The sequence below is a fragment of the Lissotriton helveticus genome, chromosome 3_1, assembly GCF_964261635.1.
Source record: "Lissotriton helveticus chromosome 3_1, aLisHel1.1, whole genome shotgun sequence".
NCBI lineage: Eukaryota > Metazoa > Chordata > Amphibia > Caudata > Salamandridae > Lissotriton > Lissotriton helveticus.
The window spans coordinates 299,446,882-299,468,885 of NC_136061.1; the positions used below are offsets into that span (position 1 = coordinate 299,446,882).

Sequence of the window (22,004 nt, forward strand, 5' to 3'; positions counted from 1 at the left end):
CCCTTTTGGGGATGAATGTTTTGGCCATTTCTACCCCTTGGCCTTATATCTTTAGGCCCATCTGCCCCCAAGGGGGGCAGACACCACTAGACCAACAGGGATTTTTTTGTATCTAGTGAAAAATTTTTTGGAGAGTGCCTCACTTCCCTTTTTGGGAGTGAATGTTTTGATCATTTCTGCCCCACTTGGGGGCAGATGGGCCTTATATTTTAGGCCCATATGCCCCAAAGGGGGTCGGAAGCCACTAGACCACCAGGGAAAGCTTGTGTGTTAAAGGTAGTTCGGCTGATTGTCTGCGTGTTTTGCCATTATTTGTGATCATAACTTTTTTTTCTTCTTTTCATTGTAGTGCAAAGCTGTTATTTAGAGCTGCAGTTTGTGTATTTGCAAGTGTTTGGTAAGGAAAAGTTTTTATATATTATTTACTACAAATGAGTATCAATGACCTGTGTTTTTGGACATGTCGTAATAATAGCAGCCTATTTAGCTTCTATTTGAATGTGTGTTACATTTTCCTTGTATTCGTGCAAGTGTATTGCGTTGCATTGTGTGTAATTTTCTTTTCTAGTGGGAAATCAATGCTTGCTGTGCCAATCAATCAATCAGGGAATTGTGAAGCGTGCTACTCACCCGTGACGGTCTCAAGGCACTGGGGGTGGGAGGGTGAAGCTTCGAGTCAGCCGAAGAGTCAGGTCTTGAGGCTCTTCCTGAAGGTGTGCAGGGGTGGGGGAGCGTCTGATGTCAATCAGGAGCTCGTTCCAGGTCTTAGCCATGATGTAGGAGGAGAAGGCTCTTCCACCCGTTGTTTTTGCATTTGTCACCCTGAGTGGGACGGGTATGCCCAGACGTGGGTACCATGCTCTCCATGCCACTCGAGTCAAGCTATACTGGCTGAAGAGGGGTGAAACCCGGAAGCCAGTCCTAGGATGCTTGTTTTCAGTCCTGGGCGGACCTGGCCTGGCACTTCGGGCTGGACTGTTCCCATTGGGCACAGAGTCAAGACTGATTTGCATATGGCTGGGTTCAAACTGGAATGGCATGGTGAGCAAAAAAACAATGGATTTAGGCCCAGATCTCTGTACTGGGGTGAATATATGACATTGTTCTGCATTCTGTCCATCAATTGTTGTTTTTGCCTTTGTCACCCTGAGTAGGACGGGTATGCCTAGACGTGGGTCCCGTGCTCTCCATGCCGCTGGAGTCAAGCTATCCTGGCTGAAGAGGGGTGAAACCCCGAAACAGGTCCTAGTATGCATGTTTCCAGTCCAGTGAGGACCTGGCCTGACAGTTCGGGCTGGACTGTCCCCAATGGGCACAGGGTCAAGACTGATTTGCATATGGCAGGGTTCAAACATGCATGGTGAGCAAACAAACGATGGATTTAGGCCCAGATCTCTGTAATGGGGTGAATGTATGAGATTGTTCTGCATTCTGTACATTAATTGTTGTTTTTGCATTCTTCCACCTGCTCTGGCTCTGCAGATGCGCAGGGTTTTGGTGAGGACAAGGTCGGCGGAGCGGAGGTTTCTCTTGGGTACATGGAAAGAGACTCTTTTGTTGAAGTATTGGGGACCAGTGTTATGGAGGGATTTGTAGGTGTGGGTGAGTAGCTTAAAGGTAATTCTCTTCTCGACAGGTAGCCAGTGGAGGTTTCGTTGGTGATGTGTTCATGTGGGAGGCCGAGGACGAGTTTGGCCGTGGTGTTCTGGATGGTTTGGAGTTTGTGGAGTAGGGATTTTTCGATTCTGCGGTAGAGGGCGTATCTATAGACTAGTCTGCTAGTTATGAGTGTATGGATGACTGTCTTTCTGGATTTGGGGAGATCCATGTGAAGGTCTTGTGAAGGATGCAGCGGGTGTTGAAGCAGGTGGAGTCGAGTATTATGCAGAGGTTTCACACATGGTCTGTGGGAGTGGGGGGGGGGGGGGGTGTGCAGAGGGCGGTGGGCCACCAAGTGTTGCCCCATGCTGAGGGGGTGGGTCCGAGGACGAGGACTTCTGTCTTCTCCGAGTTTAGCTTCAGGCAGCTGCTGCTCATCCAAGATGCGATGTCTTTCGTTCCTTCATGGAAGATGAGTATGGTGGTGTGGGGGTCCTTTGTGAGGGAGAGGATGAGCTGGGTGTCATCGGCGTAGGATACTATGATGAGTCCAGGCTGTCGGACGATGGCGGTGAGGGGGGCCATGTAGATGTTGAAGAGCATGGGACTGAGTGATGATCCTTGGGGTACACCGCAGTTAATCTCTGTGGGTTCAGAGAGGACGGTGGGAATTTGATTCTTTGGGTTCTGCCAATGAGGAAGGAGCGGAGCCAGTCAAGGGCGTCCCCTGTATGCCGGCGTCGTGGAGTCTGGCGGTGAGATTGCGGTGGGAGACGGTGTCGAAGAACGCAGAGAGATCTAGTAGGATGAGGGAGATGTCATTTGGGGCGTCGAGGAGGGCAGTCTCAGTGCTGTGGTTGCTGTGGAGACTGGATTGGGAAGGGTTGAGGATGGAGTTATGTTCGATGAAGTTTGTTAGCTGGACATTGACGATCTTCTCAGTGACTTAGGCCGCGAAGGGTTAGAGGCTGGCGTTGATGGTGCGTCGCAGCTCGGGTGCTATGGCGGCAGCGGCTCTGTGGAAGATATGCAGTGGGCAGGGGTCCGTGGGGGCTCCTGAGTGAATGCTTTTTATGGTCGTGGCTGTGTCTTCGTTGGTGACTGTGGTCCAGGCAGAAATGGTAGGATGGATGTCATTGCTGGAGGGAGGAGTGGTTTCAGTGTCTGGTGACTGTTTGTTGAAGTTGTCATAGATGGACTTGATTTTCAGATGGAAGTAGGAGCCGAGTTTGTTGCAGAGATCCTGGGAGGGTGTGACTTCAGTGGCTTCGCTGGGGGGGTTCGGCGAATTCCTGAATGATGCTGAAGAGTTCTTTTTAGTTGCTGGAGTTAGCGAGGATTTTGTACTGGATGAAGGTCCTTTTGGTGGATCTGATGAGTTGGTGGTATTCAGCCATGGCGTTCTTGTAGGTGGTCCAATCTTCTGCAGTTTTGCTGTTTCTCCATAGTTTCTCGAGACGTCTGCAGTTGCGTCTGGATTCTTGGAGTTCGGCGGTGAACAAGGTGGCCTACATGGGGTGCTGTCTGTCGGGGCTGCGGAGGGGGGCGAGTTTGTCTGCGCAGTTGGTGATCCATCTGTGTGGTTCCCTGGCTGCAGAATTGGCGTTGGTCGAGGTAGGAGGATGATTGTGGTTGAGGGTGGAGTTGAGGTTCTCCTCAGTGACCTTGCTCTAGTTTCTTCGTGGAGGGCATGCTGTAGGTTTGTGTGCGTTGGCTTTGTTGAAGGAGAAGTGTACGCAGTGGTGGTCCGTCCAGGGGGTATGCGTGGTGCGGCTGAAGTGGATGTTGTTACCTCCTGCGAAGATGGGATCGAGGGTGTGTCCTACCTTGTGGGTGGAGGTGGTGATGAGTTGTTTCAGTCCGATGTTGGCGAGGTTGTCCAGGAGGGAGGAGGAGTTGGGGTCACTGAGGTGGAAGTTTAGGTCTCCGAGCAGTATGTAGTCCATGGAGGCGATGTGGTGGTGTGCGATGAGGTCGGTGATGGTTGTGGTGAACGCGGTTCAAGTCCGGGGGGTTTGTAGGCGAGGGTGCCACGTAGGGTCGTTCTGGGGCTGATCTGGATCTGGAAATGGAGGTGTTCCGTGGGGGACGATGAGCCGTTCGTGCTGGAGGTGGTGTGTCAGAGGGAGTTCTTGTGTGCAATGGGGAGTCCTCCTCCTGGGTGGTTGAGCCGGTCCTTCCTCTGGATCTTGTATCCGTCGGGGATGGCGGAAGCGATGTCAGGGGCGGAGGTGGGGTTGGTCCAGGTTTCCGTGAAGAAGGCAATGTCTGTTGGGTGAGGATGCATCTCAGAGCTTCAGGTGTGCTGGCGTCTGGCTGTGGGGGTGGGGGGATGGTGAAGGTTTGTCTGCAGTGTCGGCAGGAGAACTGGCTGTGGGTGGCGTTTGGCATAGATAGCTTGCAGTTGTGGTGTCTTCCTTGGTGGAGTGCCAGGAAGGCGTCTGAGTTGTAGTGGTGGGGGAGGGGAGAGGTCAGAGAACCAGGGACCCTGGCATTGGTTGGGTCGCGGACGGGCGCAGACAGCCTTGCCTTTGGCGCGCCAGCAGCGTGGGCCATTAAGTAGGGGACGGGCGAGGGAGCGCAGCTGGGAGGCGGAGCAGGAACCAGCAGGGGAGGGGCCACGGGGCAGCAGCAGCGGGAAAACGGCGATGGGAGGACAAAACTAGGCACAAAAATAAAAACAACAGATAGACAACAGAGGCACAAAAAAATAAATCAAAACAACAGACAGAAAAAGATAATCAGAGACAGAAGCGGAACCAGCAGAAGAGCAAGGCTCTCCCACTGGACCACCAGGGATGAGGCGCAGGCAGGAGCCTGTGGTGGAGGAGGGCCTTGAACACCTACCTGCAACCAGAGAGGTGCTGAGGGCAGTGGCGCAGTGACTGAGATGCACGAGGGAGAGAGTAGAGTTCCCTGACCAGGAGTAGGTGCTGAGGAGACTTGCAGCCTCTTGCAAGTGAGTGTTATTGGTTTACAGTATAAAGTTCTTTGTCTACTTTGTATTCATTGACTTTACACAGCAACTGCTATATGGCAGTAGTTTGTCTTTTTGTTTTATAAATCCCCACTTTATCACATTTTTTACATAGTGTTGGAAGCTGTTAACTTATTTGAAAAGTTACTTGTATAATTAAGGATTATGGCTAGCCGCAAAATTACCGCTCAGCAGGTTGTTGGGATGCTTTGTGAGTATTCTTCTGACCATGATTATGAGACTGACTCTGCATCTGAAGCAGAGGAGGAAGGCCAGGTTTCTGGCAGTGCATTTCTGTCCGAGAGGAATCATCTGATGATGAAGCTAATCTCAGTGCAGATGAAGCTACGAAGCTTCATCCGCACTGTGTCGATAGTGCAGCAAGAGGCATCTGGATTGAAGCTCGCAACTGCAAGGCTTCCCATTGGAAGTGCTGAACTGTGGGTTGATCCAAACATGATGCAGATGAGATTGCCTGGTTTTAGTGGTGTTGCAGGATGTAGAGTAAATTTTGAAAATATTGTGCCTATACATTTCTTTCAGTTGTTTATGGACAACTTATTTTTGGCTGAGATTGTTGAGCAGACTAAATTGTATGCTGAACTATATTTGAGGGACAACAGTGCAGACTTAAGCCCTGCTCTAGAGCTGAATGTATGACGTTACAACGCATGCTTTTACCACGCATGCTGTTACAACGCAGGTTTTACCACGCATACCATTACAACGCATTACACTTGGGGGTGCTGGATAGTGAATAGTTTAATTTACTATTCCAACTCCAGTCCCCGTGGATAGTAGGGAAGGTGTTGGATAGTAAATTAAACTTATTCCCTATCCTAGAGCGCCCCCCAGTGTAATGCGTTGTAATGGTATGCGTGGTAAAACCTGCGTTGTAACAGCACTGCGTGGTAAAAGTTTCGTTGTAATGGTTGTAAACCCTAGAGCTACCACAAATCTGGATGAGCACTCCCTCAAATCTGGATGAGCTGAAGAAGTTATTGGGCTTAACTTTTTTGATGGGTCTGATAAGGAAGCCGTCGCTTGTATGCTGAACAGTATTTAAGGGACAACAATGCCAGACTTAAGACCCGCTCTAGAGCTACCACCGATCTGGATGAGGACTCCCACAAATCTGGATGAGCTGACGAAGTTCCTGGGTTTAACTTTTTTGGTGGGCCTGATAAGGAAGCCGTCACTGTCTTCATTGTGGTCTATTGGTTCCTTGATCACAACAGCTATATTTCATGTAACCATGAGTCATAATCTGTATTTGCTTCTACTTCGGATGTTGCGTTTTGTTAATAATGCTTTAGCATTGCCACGAGATCACCCTGATAGTGACCGTCTTATTAAGGTTCGGCCTGTCCTTGATCACTTTGTAGAACAATTTTCAGAGATCTATGTGCCAGGGAAAGAAATAGCTGTGGATGCATCTTTGATCCTGTTCAAGGGCTGATTGGTTTTTAGACATTACATTCCAAGCAATAGGACACGCTATGGAATTAAGATGTATATTCTTTCTGAGAGTAGTACTGGATATGTCTACAATTTCGGGGTCTACCCTGGTAGGGATTGCAGTATTGGCCTTCCTGTTGATCCGTCCACTTTCGGAGTTACAGAGAAAATTGTGTGGGAACTTGGTAGAGGACTTTTTAACAATGGTCGCCATGTATATGTAGATAACTTTTACACTGGTGTGCCATTGTTCAGGAAATTGTTCAAAGTGGACAATGTTGCTTGTGGCTGAATCCGCTCCAACCATAAAGGTCACCCAAAAAAGCTGGTTTGTAAAAAAAAACCCTGAAGGGACAGTGCAATGCCTTGGGTAGTGATAAACTTCTAGCTCTGAAATTTTCTGACAGGAAAGATGTCTATATGCTGACTACCATCCATGATGAAAGAACTTCACCTGTGATTGTTTGGGGTCAGGATGCTGAAGTGCGCAAACCTGTGTGCATTTTAGACTACAATAAGCACATGAGTGGTGTAGATCAGAGGTTGGAACCTTACGCTGCTGTTCATAAGTCGTACATTTGGTATAAAAAGTTGGCTATACATTTAGTCCATTTAGCAAGCTACAATGCCTTAGTTGTATTTAAGGATTGCTCTCCAGAGTCAAAGATGACATTTGTTCAGTTTCAGCAGTCTCTGATAGGCAACTTTGTTAAAGTGTAACAGCAGGAGTTCCTAGAGAAGCAGTGGTGGAGAATGTGGCTAAATTGAAATATCCCCTCTTTCCTGATCACTTTCCTGTCAGTGGCATAACAAAACGTGAGGAGGCATTCCGGCAAAGTACAGGGTAGGGGCCCCCCATGCTTCGGCCCAGTCATGATCTTATAGCCGCTACCTGTGCACAGTGCCAGAGAGGACCCCCTGGAAATAGGAGAACCCCCGCACCACGGGGGCTGCGTGGGCTATTTTTACACCACTGGTTCCTCCTATGGCCATAAAAGACTTTCCCTCTAAGAAATGTAGAGTTTGGGGCCGAAGAGGTGTGCAGTAGGAGAGTTGTATGTACGGCCCCTATTGTCCTTCTAATCCTGGGCTGTGTGTGCCCACATGTTTTAAATTGTACCACATGGAACTGAATTCAGGTCTTTTTGTGATCGATAACTTTCAAATCTCCATATTAAGTTTTGAGCCATTTCCTGTCACGGGCACTTGGCCTACCCACACAAGTGAGGTACCATTTTTATCGGGAGATTTGGAGGGGAACGCTTGGTGGTAGGAAATTTGTGCTGGCCCTGTGATTCCACAACTTTTCCACAACCAAATGTGCAATTTGTTTTTTAAGCTAAAATTGAGGTTTACAGGGGTTTCTGGGAAAGAAAACGTTGGGGGATCCACGCAAGCCACAAATCCTTTGACTCCCTGGGGTGTCTAGTTTTACCGAAATGTTTGATAGGTTTCTCTACATGGCCGCTAAGCCTAGGACCAAAAACACAGGTGACTCCCTCGCAAGACCCGATCATTTTTCTGGTCAATAATTTTCAAGTCTCCACAGTAAGATTTGGGCCATTTCCTGTCTCGGGCACTAGGCCTACCCACACAAATGAGGTACCATTTTTATCGGGAGACTTGGGAGAATGCTGGATGGGTGGCAGTGTGTGGTTCCCTGCAGATTCCAGAATTTTCCATCAAGGAAATGTGAGGAAAATCAGTTTTATTCTTTTTTACAATGTTTGAGGGTTGCAAGGGATTCTGGGTAACAGAACCTGGTGAAAGCCATACAAGTCAACGCATCCTGGATTCCCCTGGGTGTCTTGTTTTCAAAAATGTACAGGTTTGCTAGTTTTCCCTTTGTGCTGGCTGAGCTAGGCCCCTAAATCTACAGCTAGGCACTGTACAAAAAAAGGGTCAGTTTTCAGTGGAAAAATGTGATGTGTTCATTTTGTGTTTTGACCTATTTCCTTTCCCGGGCACTAGGCCTACCGACGTAAATGAGAGACCATTTTTAATGGGAGACTAAGGGTAACACAGGACAGTAGAACAAGTGTTATTACCAGTTGTCTTTCTGTGCATTTCTACCTACTAAATGTAACACAGTGTGTAATCAAGAAGACATTTTGAAAAATGCCCCAATTCACATGATAGTATGGCTACCCACATATTCAGAGATGTGCAAATGACCACTGCTTCTAAACTCCATATCTTATTCCCATTTCGGAAATACGTAGGTTTCATTGATACCTATTTTCCACTCTTTATGTTTTAAATCTCTCTGCATTGTGTTCAAGGCACTGCATGGGTTAGGTCCCATACCTCTGCGGAGTAAATTCCATTGGTATGTCCCTTCCCGCTGCCTTCGGTCCCACGCAGCGAATTGGATGAAAGTACCCATGAACTAGGAGAGTTAGGTTGGGGGGTCAAGCTTTTAGTGTAGCTGCTGCAAAACTTTGGAACAAGCTACCTCTGGAGCTGCGACAGATACATGATCTTCTGCCTTTTCGTAAACAAATAAAGACCTGGCTTTTTCCTAGAACGTAATCTCTAGCTGCTTTTGGTCATAGCTGTTCTTTTACTGTCTTTTTCCTTCTTTAGCGCCAGGGTGCCCGATGGGTTGCAGCGCGCTTTACAAATGTTCTTTACATTACATTACCAAATGAATTGCTGTATACCCAGTACACAATGACCAACCTTTGCAAGGTGCAGCTCAGTTATTGCCTCTGCGTACCTCAGGTTCTTTGTAAACCTACAAGCCCGGTATATCCCCGTAACCAGAAGGGTCCCACGGACATAACTGTATGTTGCTTAAAAAAATCTAGCATAGTTAGGAGAAGTTACAGGTGAAAATGTAGGCACAAATGGCTGTTTTTTAAAACTTTTTTCCAATGTTGTTTTATTTCAACTGTTAATTTCTATAGGAAAACCTTGAAGAATCTCCACAAATTGCCCATTTCTGAATTCAAAATATTGCCTACTTTTCAGAAATGTATAGCTTTATAATGCATTATTGGTTTTAAACCCATTTCTACCACTAAATGGAAGGAGGTTGAAAGCACGAAAAATTGGAAAGATAGGCTATGTCCCAGTAAAATGCCAAAACTGTGTAGAAAATGTGTGTTTTCTGACAAAAGGCTGCCTGTTCCTGAAAGGTGGGAAGATGGTGATTTTCGAACCACTAGCCCTTCGTTGATACCCTTTGCAGGGGAAAAACACTTTGTGCCCATTTCCCCCCCAAAAACAACATTTAGCTGTATTTTACCTGATTTCTCAGTCCCATCTAGGGGAACCCACAAACCCTGGATCCCTTTAGAATCCTGAGGATGTTGGAAGAAAAGGACGCAAATTTAGCATGGATACCTTATGCGTACAAAAGTTATAGGGGTCTAAGACCGACCGAACTACCCCAAATAGCCCCAAAAAAGGTATAGCACAGGGGGGAGGGAAAGGGCGTGCAGCGAAGGTGTTAAAGTGGCAAAATCCATATGTCAATTGAGCTACTTAAATAAAATATTTGTTATCACAGTTTTGTCATGATCACTGTTACTGCTCATCTAGTGGCCAGTTACAGGACCCCACATCTAATACTGGCTACTCTTTCTTCAACTTCATTGCCAATGTAGTGTTGACTTTTTCTCCAGTTTTTGCTAAGCCTAAAGTCTTTCCTCTTTCCTCTCACAGGGAATATGATTACACCATATCAATTGAACATGGTCAATTGTTTCAAAGAAAGATTTTCAACCTTGTATTTATTATAGAGGGTTATTTGGAGTGCAATCAAGTATGGAAACCCTTTGCTTCTTATCAACAACATCTTGAAGCCAGTACATAGCGCATACTCTTTTACTAATCTTGATGCATGAGGTGCTTATAATCTGTTACATATAAAGGAAGGTGATGAGTGGAAAACAACTTTCTGGACACCATTTCAGCATTATGAACATTGTGTAACGCCATTTGGTTTGTGCATTGCTCCTGCCATTTTTCCCACAGTTACATGGATTCAACTGAAGCTTTGAGGCATGAGAATCAAATTAAAAAACACTATCAGAACAGATTAGGTAAAAAGATTTTACCGGCTGCATCTATAAATGTTTCCACTCTATCAAGTGGAACAGATGCTGAGGTAGTGGGGGCGTGTTACCTTCCTAATTCTATCAACACCACCCATGAAGTGCTGCTACACTTGAGAATATAGCTGCCTGCTGTCCTTATGTTATCATGCACAGACTCTGAAACTAAGCAGAGTGTTTCCTCACCTTCCGATCAATACTCTTCAAATTTCCATGCATTCCGAGCAACACTGGCCATGCTGTATACGATTGAAGTATGCCTCCTTAGATCATGCACCACATTTTCAAAAAGGTTCAGAAGACTGGCCATCCCTATTTTGTTGGTTAATACCTAAATGAGCCATGCATTTATCAATAATGTTACAGATGTTTCTGATTAAACAGATACCCGCCTGATCCATAAATGAGTCCAAGCTATCTGCCTCCATATTGTTCGTAGGAATATGGATTTATTGTAGGCTTAAGAAACTTAGGCATGTTTTTAAGCATCAGATTTCTTTAAAAGTTTCTAAGTGTGCAAAATCACAGAGTTAGCCAAAGTAAAGTACACTGGGAACACTAAGTCCTATCTTTTGTTGAGGATCCAAGGATACATATTTTACATTGATGAATTGGTGCCCCGCTCGGAAGAAGAGTAGATTCCAAAGAATTATATTTAAACTGTGTATTTCGATGTTCTTAAGTTGAACAGCTGATGGGCGCTTCACAACCATTTCATCCAAAAGATATAACATTGCTGGTGCCAAATACTGACATCAACATTCACATACAATATCTAAACACTTGCAGCTCGAAGTGGGGGTGAGATTAGCGAGCAAAGTAGTCTGATGTAAGCATTATTTCTTGTAATTTACACAAGATCATTTATCCCTCTCTGAGGCCTGTTTTTGTTTCTTCTTCTGTTCGCTCTCAGTATCATTGTTGGGAATGTAAATCTCCCCTGATAAATCATAAATGGCATCCGATTGGATTATTGAAAAAAGATCTACATAAGCCACATCGGACTCAGAATTGATTGCACATTCTTGATCCCTCTTTTATCATTTAGTAAGGCATATCAACCACTTGCGGATCAATAATACAATTAATATCAGATTAGACATCAGTAGAGGGGTAATCACTATCAATGCTCAATAATGAGGACTAAGTAAATGTTTGCCCATCAATTGCATGGTTACACCTGCTTTGAATGTCTCTGCCGCATTACATTCAAAATCTAGCAGGGAAACCATTTCTTTTAGGTTTACACTGGAACTTCTGATGCTGCAGATCTAGCACCCTCCTGACTACCACATTGACAATCAACTCTGAGGCACTCATTAAAAATCCTACGTTGATAGAGCCTCCCATAGTATAGCAATTAAGGAGGCCTCTGTGGGCAGGGAAGTCACCCAAATAACCTCCTTCTCAGTTAATGCTTCTCATAGTTGTTACTCATGAATGAGACCCCTAAAACCAGGGCAGGTGTCTCATTAGTGCTTGGAAGAGGCGCTCTAAGTGCCTGACAGTTTCTCCAGAACACACAAGGACAGAAAACCTCAGTGGTGCTTTGTTAATACATACAATATAGGAATGACAGAAAGGCTGGGATTAAAACAAAAAACACTCATTTTCCACTCTACCTGTCCAAAAATATTACTACCTGAAGTTTTTACCACAAAATAGCATAGGACAATGTCATTATCATTCCTGCTATAGAGTTATTTATTAAGTAATTCACACCATACCTGTATACCTCTTGCAGTCAGGTGATCAAACAAAGCTTTTCTCATGAGCAATCTGAAAAGAGTAAGAACAGAACAAATCACTCACGTAGGATTCTTAGGGAGGTCTTGTTTAAAGAAAAAATACAAAATGTTACCAACCAGATAACTATACGATTCCTACCATAAAAGTATCTATTCATTGTGAAGAAGCTGCGGCTAGAAAAAACATGTTTGTCTGTCTTAAATCACAGACCCACCTCCATTCACCACGGTCCCTTCTATTGTACTTCTGGAAGCTGCATACATGATTCAATGAGAATCGAAAGCAAACTAATTTCTGGTAACAATGGGAAAGGGAACAAGACGATAATTGCAGCTACTAACTGTGTAAAATCTCAAAGCCCTGCCTGGAAGACATTTAATAATTAACCTTGAAAACAGAAAAATAAATCCAGGGATTGAAAGGAGTTGACTTGTTAATTGCAAACAGTGGAATAAATGTTTCAGCTCTTGCCTGCAACAAGCAGCAAATACCAAACCAAATACAAATATATAATATAAAATATGCAAATAGCAAACAACTTACAGTAAGCTAAAAGCTGAAGGGAGGGCTGGTTAAGTCCCAGTATAGACCAGAAAAGGTAACAGGTTGTGGTAACTGAAAGGTTAGAGCAGAGTGCAGTGTGGGGACTCCCTCACACACAACGTGCAGCAGAAATCTGAGCTATGGTGGCCTCCAGGGGGAGTTGGAGAGCTGGCACTTCCGCCTCATTGGCTTAAGTTTGGGTGCATTCAAAGGAAATGGCGGTGCTATTAAACAAACACTGTTGTTAAGACCTTAGGCCATTTGAACAGTGTTTACTGCTATTTAGAACATTGGAGCGTTGGAAGCTCCATTGAAAACAATGGAGTGCTCCGGGCTTATAATGGCTGGTATAAGCCCGCAGCTCCAACATTCCACTGTTTATTTGTTCACAGCTCTGTATGTGAACAAAGGCTTCAGGGGGCCTGAGGGGATTTCAATCCCCTTGTGCTCCCTGAAGGCTTTGTTTTATTTGTTAGAACATTCTGCCCTCTAGTGGCAGAATGTTCTAATATAGCCTTAGAGCCCGCCGTAGTGGGCTTTACAGGAACCATTTAAGGCCTGCTCCAGCGGAATGTTCTAAATTGTAAAACAAAGGTCTCACAGAGCCCGAGGGAATTGAGAATCCCCTCGGGCTCCGTGAGGCCTTTTGTTCAGCTGTGAACAAACATTGTAATGTTGGAGCTCTAGGCACAACCGGCCATTTGAATCCCGGAGCACTCCAATGTTTTCAATAGAACTCCCAACATTCCAATGTTCTATTATAGCCTTATAGCCCGCCATAGCGGGCTGTACCGGCTATTAAAGGCCCGCTCCCGTGTTAAAGGCCCGAGCCAAAGCTGGTATAATAGCTGGTATAGCCCTGCTACGAAGGGCTATAAGGCTATTAGAACATTCTGCCACTAGAGGGCAGAATGTTCTAACACATTAAACAAAGGCTTCTCGAAGCTCAAGGGGATTTAAATCCCTATTATTCTAAACAGACAGCCGGGTTGTAGAGGATTGCACTGCCAGGTCTAGTCACAAGGTAATGGAATATTGCCCACCTCAGATGGTCAGCTGCCACATGACCACACAGTTCAACATTGATTCAAAAGGGTATGAGAGGCAAAATATATACAAAGTAAAACATAAAGTATGTACAGAAAGCAAAATGAGGAATTCAACGTTGTTTGAAATCTTAAGGTGTCTTTATTCTAGATGTACTTAGTTTTCATACGTAGACAGCTAACGCCTTTCGCCCCAGACATGGGCTTCTTCAGGGCGATAGCTATGAGTAGTAAGTTCGCCTGGGGGTAGAATTCTCGTCCGAATTCCAAGTCAGGACACTTGATGTAAGAGGAATTGACCTCTTTAGATAACAGTAGAGATGGTCCAATGGTTGAGAGTACACCAATAACTGCCTCTGTTGGGCTGCTCCGTAGTAGAGGCCAAATGTATTTGGGAAAAGGTGCTCCGTGTTCGAGCAAATTCAGCGCCGCCACGTCCTTGCTGCAAAAAGTGGGATTTGAATCCCCTCGAGCTCCGAGAGGTCTTTGTAAAACTTTGGAATGTTGCTCTGCGGGCCTTTACGGGCCCATAGAAGCAGGGAGCACTCCATTGTCTTCAATGGAGCTCCCAACATGCCAATGTTCTAATATAGCCTTATAGCCCGCCGCAGCGGGCTATAGGGCTATTAAAGGCCTGCTGCAGCGTTAAAGGCCCGAGCCGAAGGCGAGGTACTATAACAAGCCAGAAGGACTTTATATTAGAACATTCTGCCACTAGAGGGCAGAATGTTCTAACAAAAAAACACAAAGCCTTATGGGAGCGTGAGGGATTGGAATCCCCTCAGGCTCCCTGAAGCCTTTGTTCACAGCCAGAGCTGTGAACAAAGTAACATTGGAATGTTAGAGCTCCAGGCTTATACCAGCCATTATAAGCCAGGAGCACGCCATTGTTTTCAATGGAGCTCCCAACATTCCAATGTTCTAATTCTGATTTCATCAGTCAGATGAGAATCAGAAACAAAGACCAATCTTCTCTTCAGCTTCCACCTTTGGTCCTGAGATTTGTAGATATGATGCTTTAACGATGTCCATGAGCAGAGGTTCCACCTCTCCTTTGAGGCATTTAGGACCTGTCTAGAGGCCAATGTGCAATAATTAAGAAATGCTTACAAAACTGGTCTTTTGTCTACTTGAACAGCTTAGTTGAGACATTTTTAAACATCCTACTCAAGTGAAGAACATCTCTGAATGGTCTTCTTGCATCAAAAATAGCCTTTTACATTTTCTCTAAAGTTCTGCCCCAAAGTCAGCCTCTAAAACAGTATTAGATGAAATGTTAAAATAGTAATTAAGGTGGTATTTAAGTTTGTAAAGACTTCAGCCACAGTACCCGCATTAATTTCCATTCATTGATAAATACAACATATAATTTTTAATTGCCGATTATGGTATGGTATGGTTTATTCAAACCAGTTCCAAACTGAATATAAAATTAAATGAATTATCTGTTTTAGTTTGATAAACAACTTTTATTGTTTTCACACTCAAATTCAGCCACATATTGCAAAGCATAAAGCATAGCTATATACAAAAGGTAAGACTTTCCAGATGTATGAATCTAGCAGGTAACAAAATAGTATAGGTGAACATTTCAATAACTCTAAATCAGTCCCCCCAGCCACTTCCCCCACACCCTGCGATATTTCTTAGGACAATGTAGGAAAAGTGCAATTATAGCAAACATTTAATTAATAAGGGCCATATCTCTCAGAACAACAAACATTTAAATTGTATAAAAAAGAGAAAGCGACCTAACTGCTACTTTGCAGCGATCATTCATTTCTTCATGATGATTTAAACGATCAAACGCCGGACCTCCCGACAGTCTTCCGAGTTAAAAGGAGGCTTTAACTGTTGTTTACTCTCCGGACCCACATACACGCGTAGTGAATCCCAACCGCTTTGCCTACAATAATAGAATATAGACCGGTCCAGTGTGACATTCTGTAATCTTTGTGTGTCTTTTTTGTTCTTTTTATGCAATATATTAATTATTTTCAATGTTTGTAGATCTCACAATTTAATGTATTATAAAATGAAGAAAAAAATATTTGAGAATTAACTATGTCTGACCTTAAAATATGAAATAAAATGTTTATATCAAAGTATTTTGTGTTGCAATATTTATAAAAGTAGCAGTTAGGTCGCTTTCTCTTTTTATACAATTTAAATGTTTGTTGTTCTGAGAGATATGGCACTTATTAATTAAATGTTTGCTATAATTGCACTTTTCCTACATTGTTTATTTCCCTACGTATAGCAAACCTAGTATTGTAGGGGTCCCCTGTTTTCCAAATAATATTTCTTAGGACAACCACGTGCTTCATACAATGTTTTCTCCTGCGCGGCGCACCAGTCAACCATGCTCCGCCATCGTCCAACACTCGGAGAATTCGGACATATCCAGGAGGCAGCTATGTCCCTTTTAGCCACAGCATATGCACTTGTGACAAACAGTTTTTCATTCCTGGACCCGTCCAGCCAATCCGTAATCCCCAGAAGTGCGTGCCTAGGATCATGGGGGACCACCCACCCCAGCACCTCCGTAAGCTCTTCTTCAATGTCACCCCAGAACCGCGTCAATTTGGGACAAGCCCACACCATGTGGAAGAAGGATTAGTTACTTACCTGTAATCCTAATTCTCATCCAGGGGTATACTCATCAAAGTCATAATCTATGAATAATCCCTGCCCATGTGCGGGAAGGGAATAATCGCCGCCCATGTGCGGGATCCCAGAGCATATAGAAAATACATATATATACATATATATATATGCATATGTGAAAACATATACATGCAGCCTAAAATATTTCCAAACTGGAAAATTACATGGATTTGCATAAACACAGCTGTACTCTCCCAACCCCTAAGGAAGAAAGAGAGCAGTAAACATTTGCATACAACAATGATTTATTGCCATAGAAAAACCTGTAATTGCTGGCATTTGCCAGTAGGCTGCAGTAGAGTATAAAGAAATAAAGAAAGACGGACACCTTGCCTTTAAGGCATTAGAGTAGGGGTACCGTGCCTTTAAGACCTGAAGGCGACCCCCTGCTCCCATGATGCACCACAGGTGGCAGTTGGGTCAGTTCTTTTTGGAGGTGCATAACACCTGACTAGATCCATAGTAACATCTCATAACTTTACGATTATGCTCGTCCGGGGAGGTGGGTGGGAGTTTATGACTTTGATGAGTATACCCCTGGATGAGAACTAGGATTACAGGTAAATAACTAATCCTTCTCATCCAGGGGATACTCATCAACAGTCATAATCTATTAATAGATTAGCAAGCCCATACCCAAAGTCTTGCGGATGAGCAAATAAGTATACAGTAACATGAATCAACATCACATTTAAAATGCAGTTATGCAAATAAATTCCTCAAAGAGGCCTGTCCCACTTGGGCATCGGCCTGTGCATCTGAATCTAGGCAATAATGGCAGGTAAAGGTATGTACTGAATGCCATGTAGCCGCTTTACAAATCTCAGAGATTGGAATATCACGAAGGAGAGCCGTAGTGGAAGCCTTCCCTCTAGTAGAGTGTGCATGAGGTCTACCCTGTAAATCCTTATCAGCTAATTGGTAAGACAGAGCTATACAGGAGACGATCCATCGAGAAATCGATCTTTTTGAGGTTGACTGTCATGATCTGGTCACCGGTAAAGCGCTGCCCTTTCATGCGCTGTTGTGGAGACCCGCACCAGTGAAGACCACAACTCCCGGCATTCATAGCAGGAAAACTACCTCTCCCAGCATGCTCGAGCAGCACATTGCGTCTGCAATGTGAGACACGCTTCACCGGAACTAAAACCCTTGCCGGGGAAGCCGTCGCTGCCGATTATTCTTCCATGGTGGTTACGAGTGGTTGGTATCTCGGAAAGGCGGTAAGAACATTTGTTTACTTTACCTTGATCTCCATGCACCCCATTCTGGATTTGGGTGCAGGTTTCAGCTGAAGTGCCGATCGTAACTCTCAGCGAGAGTTAAACGGCACGCTTCCTGGTTTTGGGTTAAGGGCTATTCAGTAGCTCATTTTAGTCCGCTTTCCCCGTTGGCCGAGTCGCGCATTCCGCCGTCTCGATGTGGGGAGAGAAACGGGCGTGATTAGACTCTCGTGTTTGGAGAGCAGTTCATGTTCAGGTGATTAGCGAGACATTGGTGGTCTTGCGATTCACCACGAGGAGCGGTTTTGGGCTCAAACCACTAGTTGGATTACCCCCGGATTGTTTGGGGTCTTAGTCAACATTTTGGCAGCTGAACATTATTGTCTCCTGTTAAACTAAGGAACAGACGTCGTTAAGGAGCATTAACCCCGTCTGTTGTTCTTGTATGATTTCCCCCACAACCTTTTTATCTCGTGTCTATATAGGAGAGAGAATCTAGGGGTGAACTGTTAAAGAGTTTGGCTACACATAGAAGATGCACAATCAATGCTAGGTATGTTATGTAGAGAACCCACATGATTGCACAGCAGACACATATGTTGAAGCTACAATGTATTCTCTTGTTTTCCTATTACAGTTAACCAAATCCATGGCTACACCCTAATCTCCATATATATATAGGCATCAGTATTTTCCTTTACAGGTAGGAGTGAGGGTACACTGTACGGTGTGTAGGAAGGAGGGGCAAAGAAAGTACTATGATCTGAGAATCCTGTGGGTGTGTTCTAAGCATCTTCTATTGTCATTTCAGGTCTCCCTCCCTGCTGTCCCCTTCCTTTCCTTCCCTCACTGGACTATCCCTGTAGTCTGTGTATTTATGCTTCAGACTCCGGGGCCGTCGAGAGGTGGAACCTCAATAGCATCGGCACAATCCTGAAGATATCGGAAGAAGGAGCCTGACACTGACAAACCGGTATTAGTTGACCCATAATTCACAAAGAGCCGGTCAGACTTCCTAAGTGGAAGGGTTTTTGCCAGGTAAAATTTCAGAACCCTTCGGAGATCTAGAGAGTGTAAAGACCTCTCCGGGGGAGTGGTAGGTTGAGGAAAAAAAGTAGACAGGGTGATAGACTGATTAATATGAAAGTCTGAGACTATGTTAGGCAGGAAGCCTGGATATGTCCTCAGTACCACCCTATTGGCATGAAACACTGTGAAGGTTCCCTACAACATAGGGCCTGGATTTCGCTAACCCTACGGACAGAGGTGATATCCACCAAAAAGGCAGCTTTCCAGGTAAAGTGCTGCAAAGAAGCATTATGGATAGGCTCGAAGGGAGCACCCATCAATTTAGTGAGTACAATGTTAAGCTCCCAGGGAGGGGAGGGGGACCTCACTGGTGGAAAAACTTTCTTAAGCCCCTCCAAGAAATCTTTGACCACAGGAATAAGGAAGAATGAGGTCTGAGAAGGCGACTTCCTATAGGCTGTGATTGCCGCTAAGTGAACCCTGATGGAGGGGTACTTCAGGCCTGACCTTGCCAAATCTAATAGGTAGGGTAGAATCACCTGCGCCCGACCATGGATAGGATCAAGAGAATTGTCAAGGCACCAAATGAAAAATCTCTTCCACTTGAAAGCATAAGACTTTCTAGTGGAGGGTCTCTTGGCCTCCTTAAGAATGTTCATGCAGTCTGCCGAAAGGTCTAGGTGGCCATACTCGATGACCTCAGGAGCCATGCCGTCAATCGAAGGGAAGGAAGATTGGGGTGAAACACCCTCCCCTCGTCCTTGGTCAACAATTCTGGACGGCAAGGCAGTCTCCGGTGAGGGACCTCCGACAGCTGGAGGAGATCCTGGTACCACCACTGGCGTGGCCACTCCGGCGCTATCAGGATCATCCTGGAGTTGGTCCTGTAGAACTTCTGAATCACCGCCGGGATCAGAGGCAGGGGAGGAAAAGCGTACAGCAATATCTGTGACCAGCTGATCAAAAGTGCGTTCCCCCGTGAGCCCTGTTGAGGGAACCTGGACGCGAAGACGGGGCATTTTGCGTTTGCCGCGTCTGCGAACAGGTCTATATCTGGTACGCCCCATTGTTGAAACACCTCCTGTGCGACCTCTTCGTTGAGCACCCAGTCGTGCGCTTCTTCGATGTCTCTGCTTAGCCTGAACATTCAGGATACCTGGTAGGTGAACTGCCACGATGGATAGACCTCTTGCCAGGAGCCAGTGCCAAATGGCTTGAGCTTCCAGAGACAGAACTCGTGACCTGGTGCCTCCCTGCTTGTTCAGATAGAACATGGTTGTCGTGTTGTCCTTCTGAACTTGAATGTAGTTGGTGCGTAGAGAAGGGTAGAGGGATTTGAGAGCCAGATAGACGGCTCGGAACTCCAAGAAGTTGATGTGGTAGCTTCTCTTTACTTCGGACCAGAGGCCTTGTACTTGAAGCTGGTCTATATGAGCACCCCAGCCGTGCATTGAGGCATCTGTGATCACTGTCTGTGATGGAGGAGGCCGATGAAATGGGACTCCCTGCAGAAGGTGGGAATGTTTCATCCACCATCTGATGGAGTCTCTGGTACCTTGATGGAGAGAAACCCGGTCTTCCCAGTGGCTGGATCTCTGAGACCATTGATCCTCGAGAGCCTGCGGCAGAGGCCTCATGTGAAAGAGTGCATTGGGCACGATGTAGATGCACGAGGCCATCGACCCCAGGAGAGACGACACTTGCCTGGCTGTGGGACCGTGAGTGTCTAGCAGGAGACGACACTTCAGGAGCATGGATGACAACCTCTCCTCCGAAGGAAACACGCTTGCCTGAACAGAGTCCAGGGAAGCGCCCAGGTAGTGAATTCGTTGGGAAGGATTGAGCACTGACTTCTTGAAGTTAACCTGCAACCCCAATGAATTTATCAGGTTGAGACAGAACGATAGTTGGCTCTGAAGCAGAGCAGGAGTGGAGCTTTTTAGAAGCCAGTCGTCTAGGTAGGGATAGATGAAGATCTTCCGCCTGCGAAGAAGAGCAGCCACCACCGCCATGCACTTGGAGAATGTCCGTGGGGCGGATTTGAGGCTGAACGGAAGCACTCGATACTGGTAGTGATGACGTTCGATCTAAAACCTGAGAAACTTGCGATGCTTTACTGAGACAGGTATATGAAAGTAAGCATCCTGCAGGCACACATCCAGTCTCCCTGATGAAGGTGCGGAAAGATCTGGTGCAGGGCAAGCATACAGAACTTTTCTTTCTTGATAAACCTGTTCAGCAGACGTAGGTCGAGGATAGGTCTGTACTCTTTGGCTACTCCTCGTTTTTGGACAATAAAGTAGCAGGAGTATACTCCTTGATTTCTTTGCATGGGAGGGACCTCCTCTATCGCCTTTTTTCTGAGAAGGGCAGAAACTTCGTCCTTCAGCAGTTGACTGTGGAATCGGGGAAGGTGCTTGAGTGGAGGAAATACCTGCGGAGGGGGGGACTTGAACCTCAGTAAGTAACCATGCTGCACAATACTCAGCACCCATCTGTCCTTTGTTATGGGTCTCCACTCTTCCAGGTGACGAGCTACACTCCCTCCCACCGGAGTGGCGAACAGTTGAGGAGGAAGCAACAACTCAGGGCTTGGGAGGCTGCTTGGAGGTGGACTGCTGTTTGTTGTCATTCCCTCTGCCTCTGCCAGGGCATCTCTGCTGGAACGGAGATCTTTGCCGTGTTTGGGATGACCACTGAGGGGTTTGAACCCTCTGCAGGTACGATCGCTTGTCACCCTGACCGAAGCACTTCTTAAACTCTTTAAGTTTTTCCTAACCCACAGCTTTAATGGAGTCCATTTCCGCTTTCATCTTAGTCATCTCGTTGTCTGCTTGAGACCCAAACAGAGATGTACCATTAAAAAGAAGGTTCAGCATCTTCTTTTGAGCAGGCTTGAGGCCTGTGAGGCGGAGCCAAGCAGAACATCGTGAGCAGATGCCATGGGAGTAGCCATGAGCCGCGAGGTCGGAAGCATCCGCCGCGGCACTGATGACCTGGTTGGCTACGAGCCCTCCCTCCTGTAGGATCTCGGAGAAGTCCTGCCGATCTTCCTTGGGAAGCTTCTCAGTGAAACGAGTGAGTGAGTCCCAGAGCGATCTGTCGTACCTCCCGAGCAAGGCAGATGCACTGGCAACCTTCATATACGAAGCCGAAGTGTTGCATATTTTCTTCCCGTACTAATCCATCTGCTTACTATCCTTTTCCGGGGGCACTGAGGATGAGGTGGAAGCAGAGTGGGATTTCATGGCAGCCGCCACGATGACTGAATCAGCTGGTGGATCCGTCCTGAGGAACAAGGGGTCCTCTGCAGGAGCCTTATACTTCTTGGCGATTCTGGATGGTACAGAACCCACCGTCACAGGAGTAAGGAAGGTAGACATCGCCGGTTCTAGGAATCCGGGCATCAGAGGCAGCAGAGGTCTGGGGGCTGTCCGGTGATGCAGGGTATCAAAGATTGCTGATGTGGAAGCCACCGGGGTATGCAGAGAGATGTTAAGTTTCTTTGCCCCCCTACCCAGAACGTCCGTAAAGGTAGCGATATCGTCTATGGGTGAGACTCGTGAAGGCGGTGTGGAGGAGACGTTCGGAGAATAGTCCCGGACTGTTGATCTCGTAGTAGAGGATCATGTCGAAGATCTTGTGCGCCTTA

The 22,004-nt window shown here is 45.9% G+C and overlaps 1 protein-coding gene across 1 annotated transcript in view; it reads right to left on the bottom strand.

The window, feature by feature from the left end:
• GDPD1 (glycerophosphodiester phosphodiesterase domain containing 1) overlaps positions 1-22,004 on the bottom strand; it is a 400,155-nt gene that overhangs the window by 23,451 nt on the left and 354,700 nt on the right. Inside the window, exon 9 of the mRNA XM_078679844.1 lies at positions 11,823-11,874. Coding sequence (XP_078535970.1) covers positions 11,823-11,874 — 52 coding nt within the window. The remainder of the gene's footprint in view (positions 1-11,822; positions 11,875-22,004) is intronic.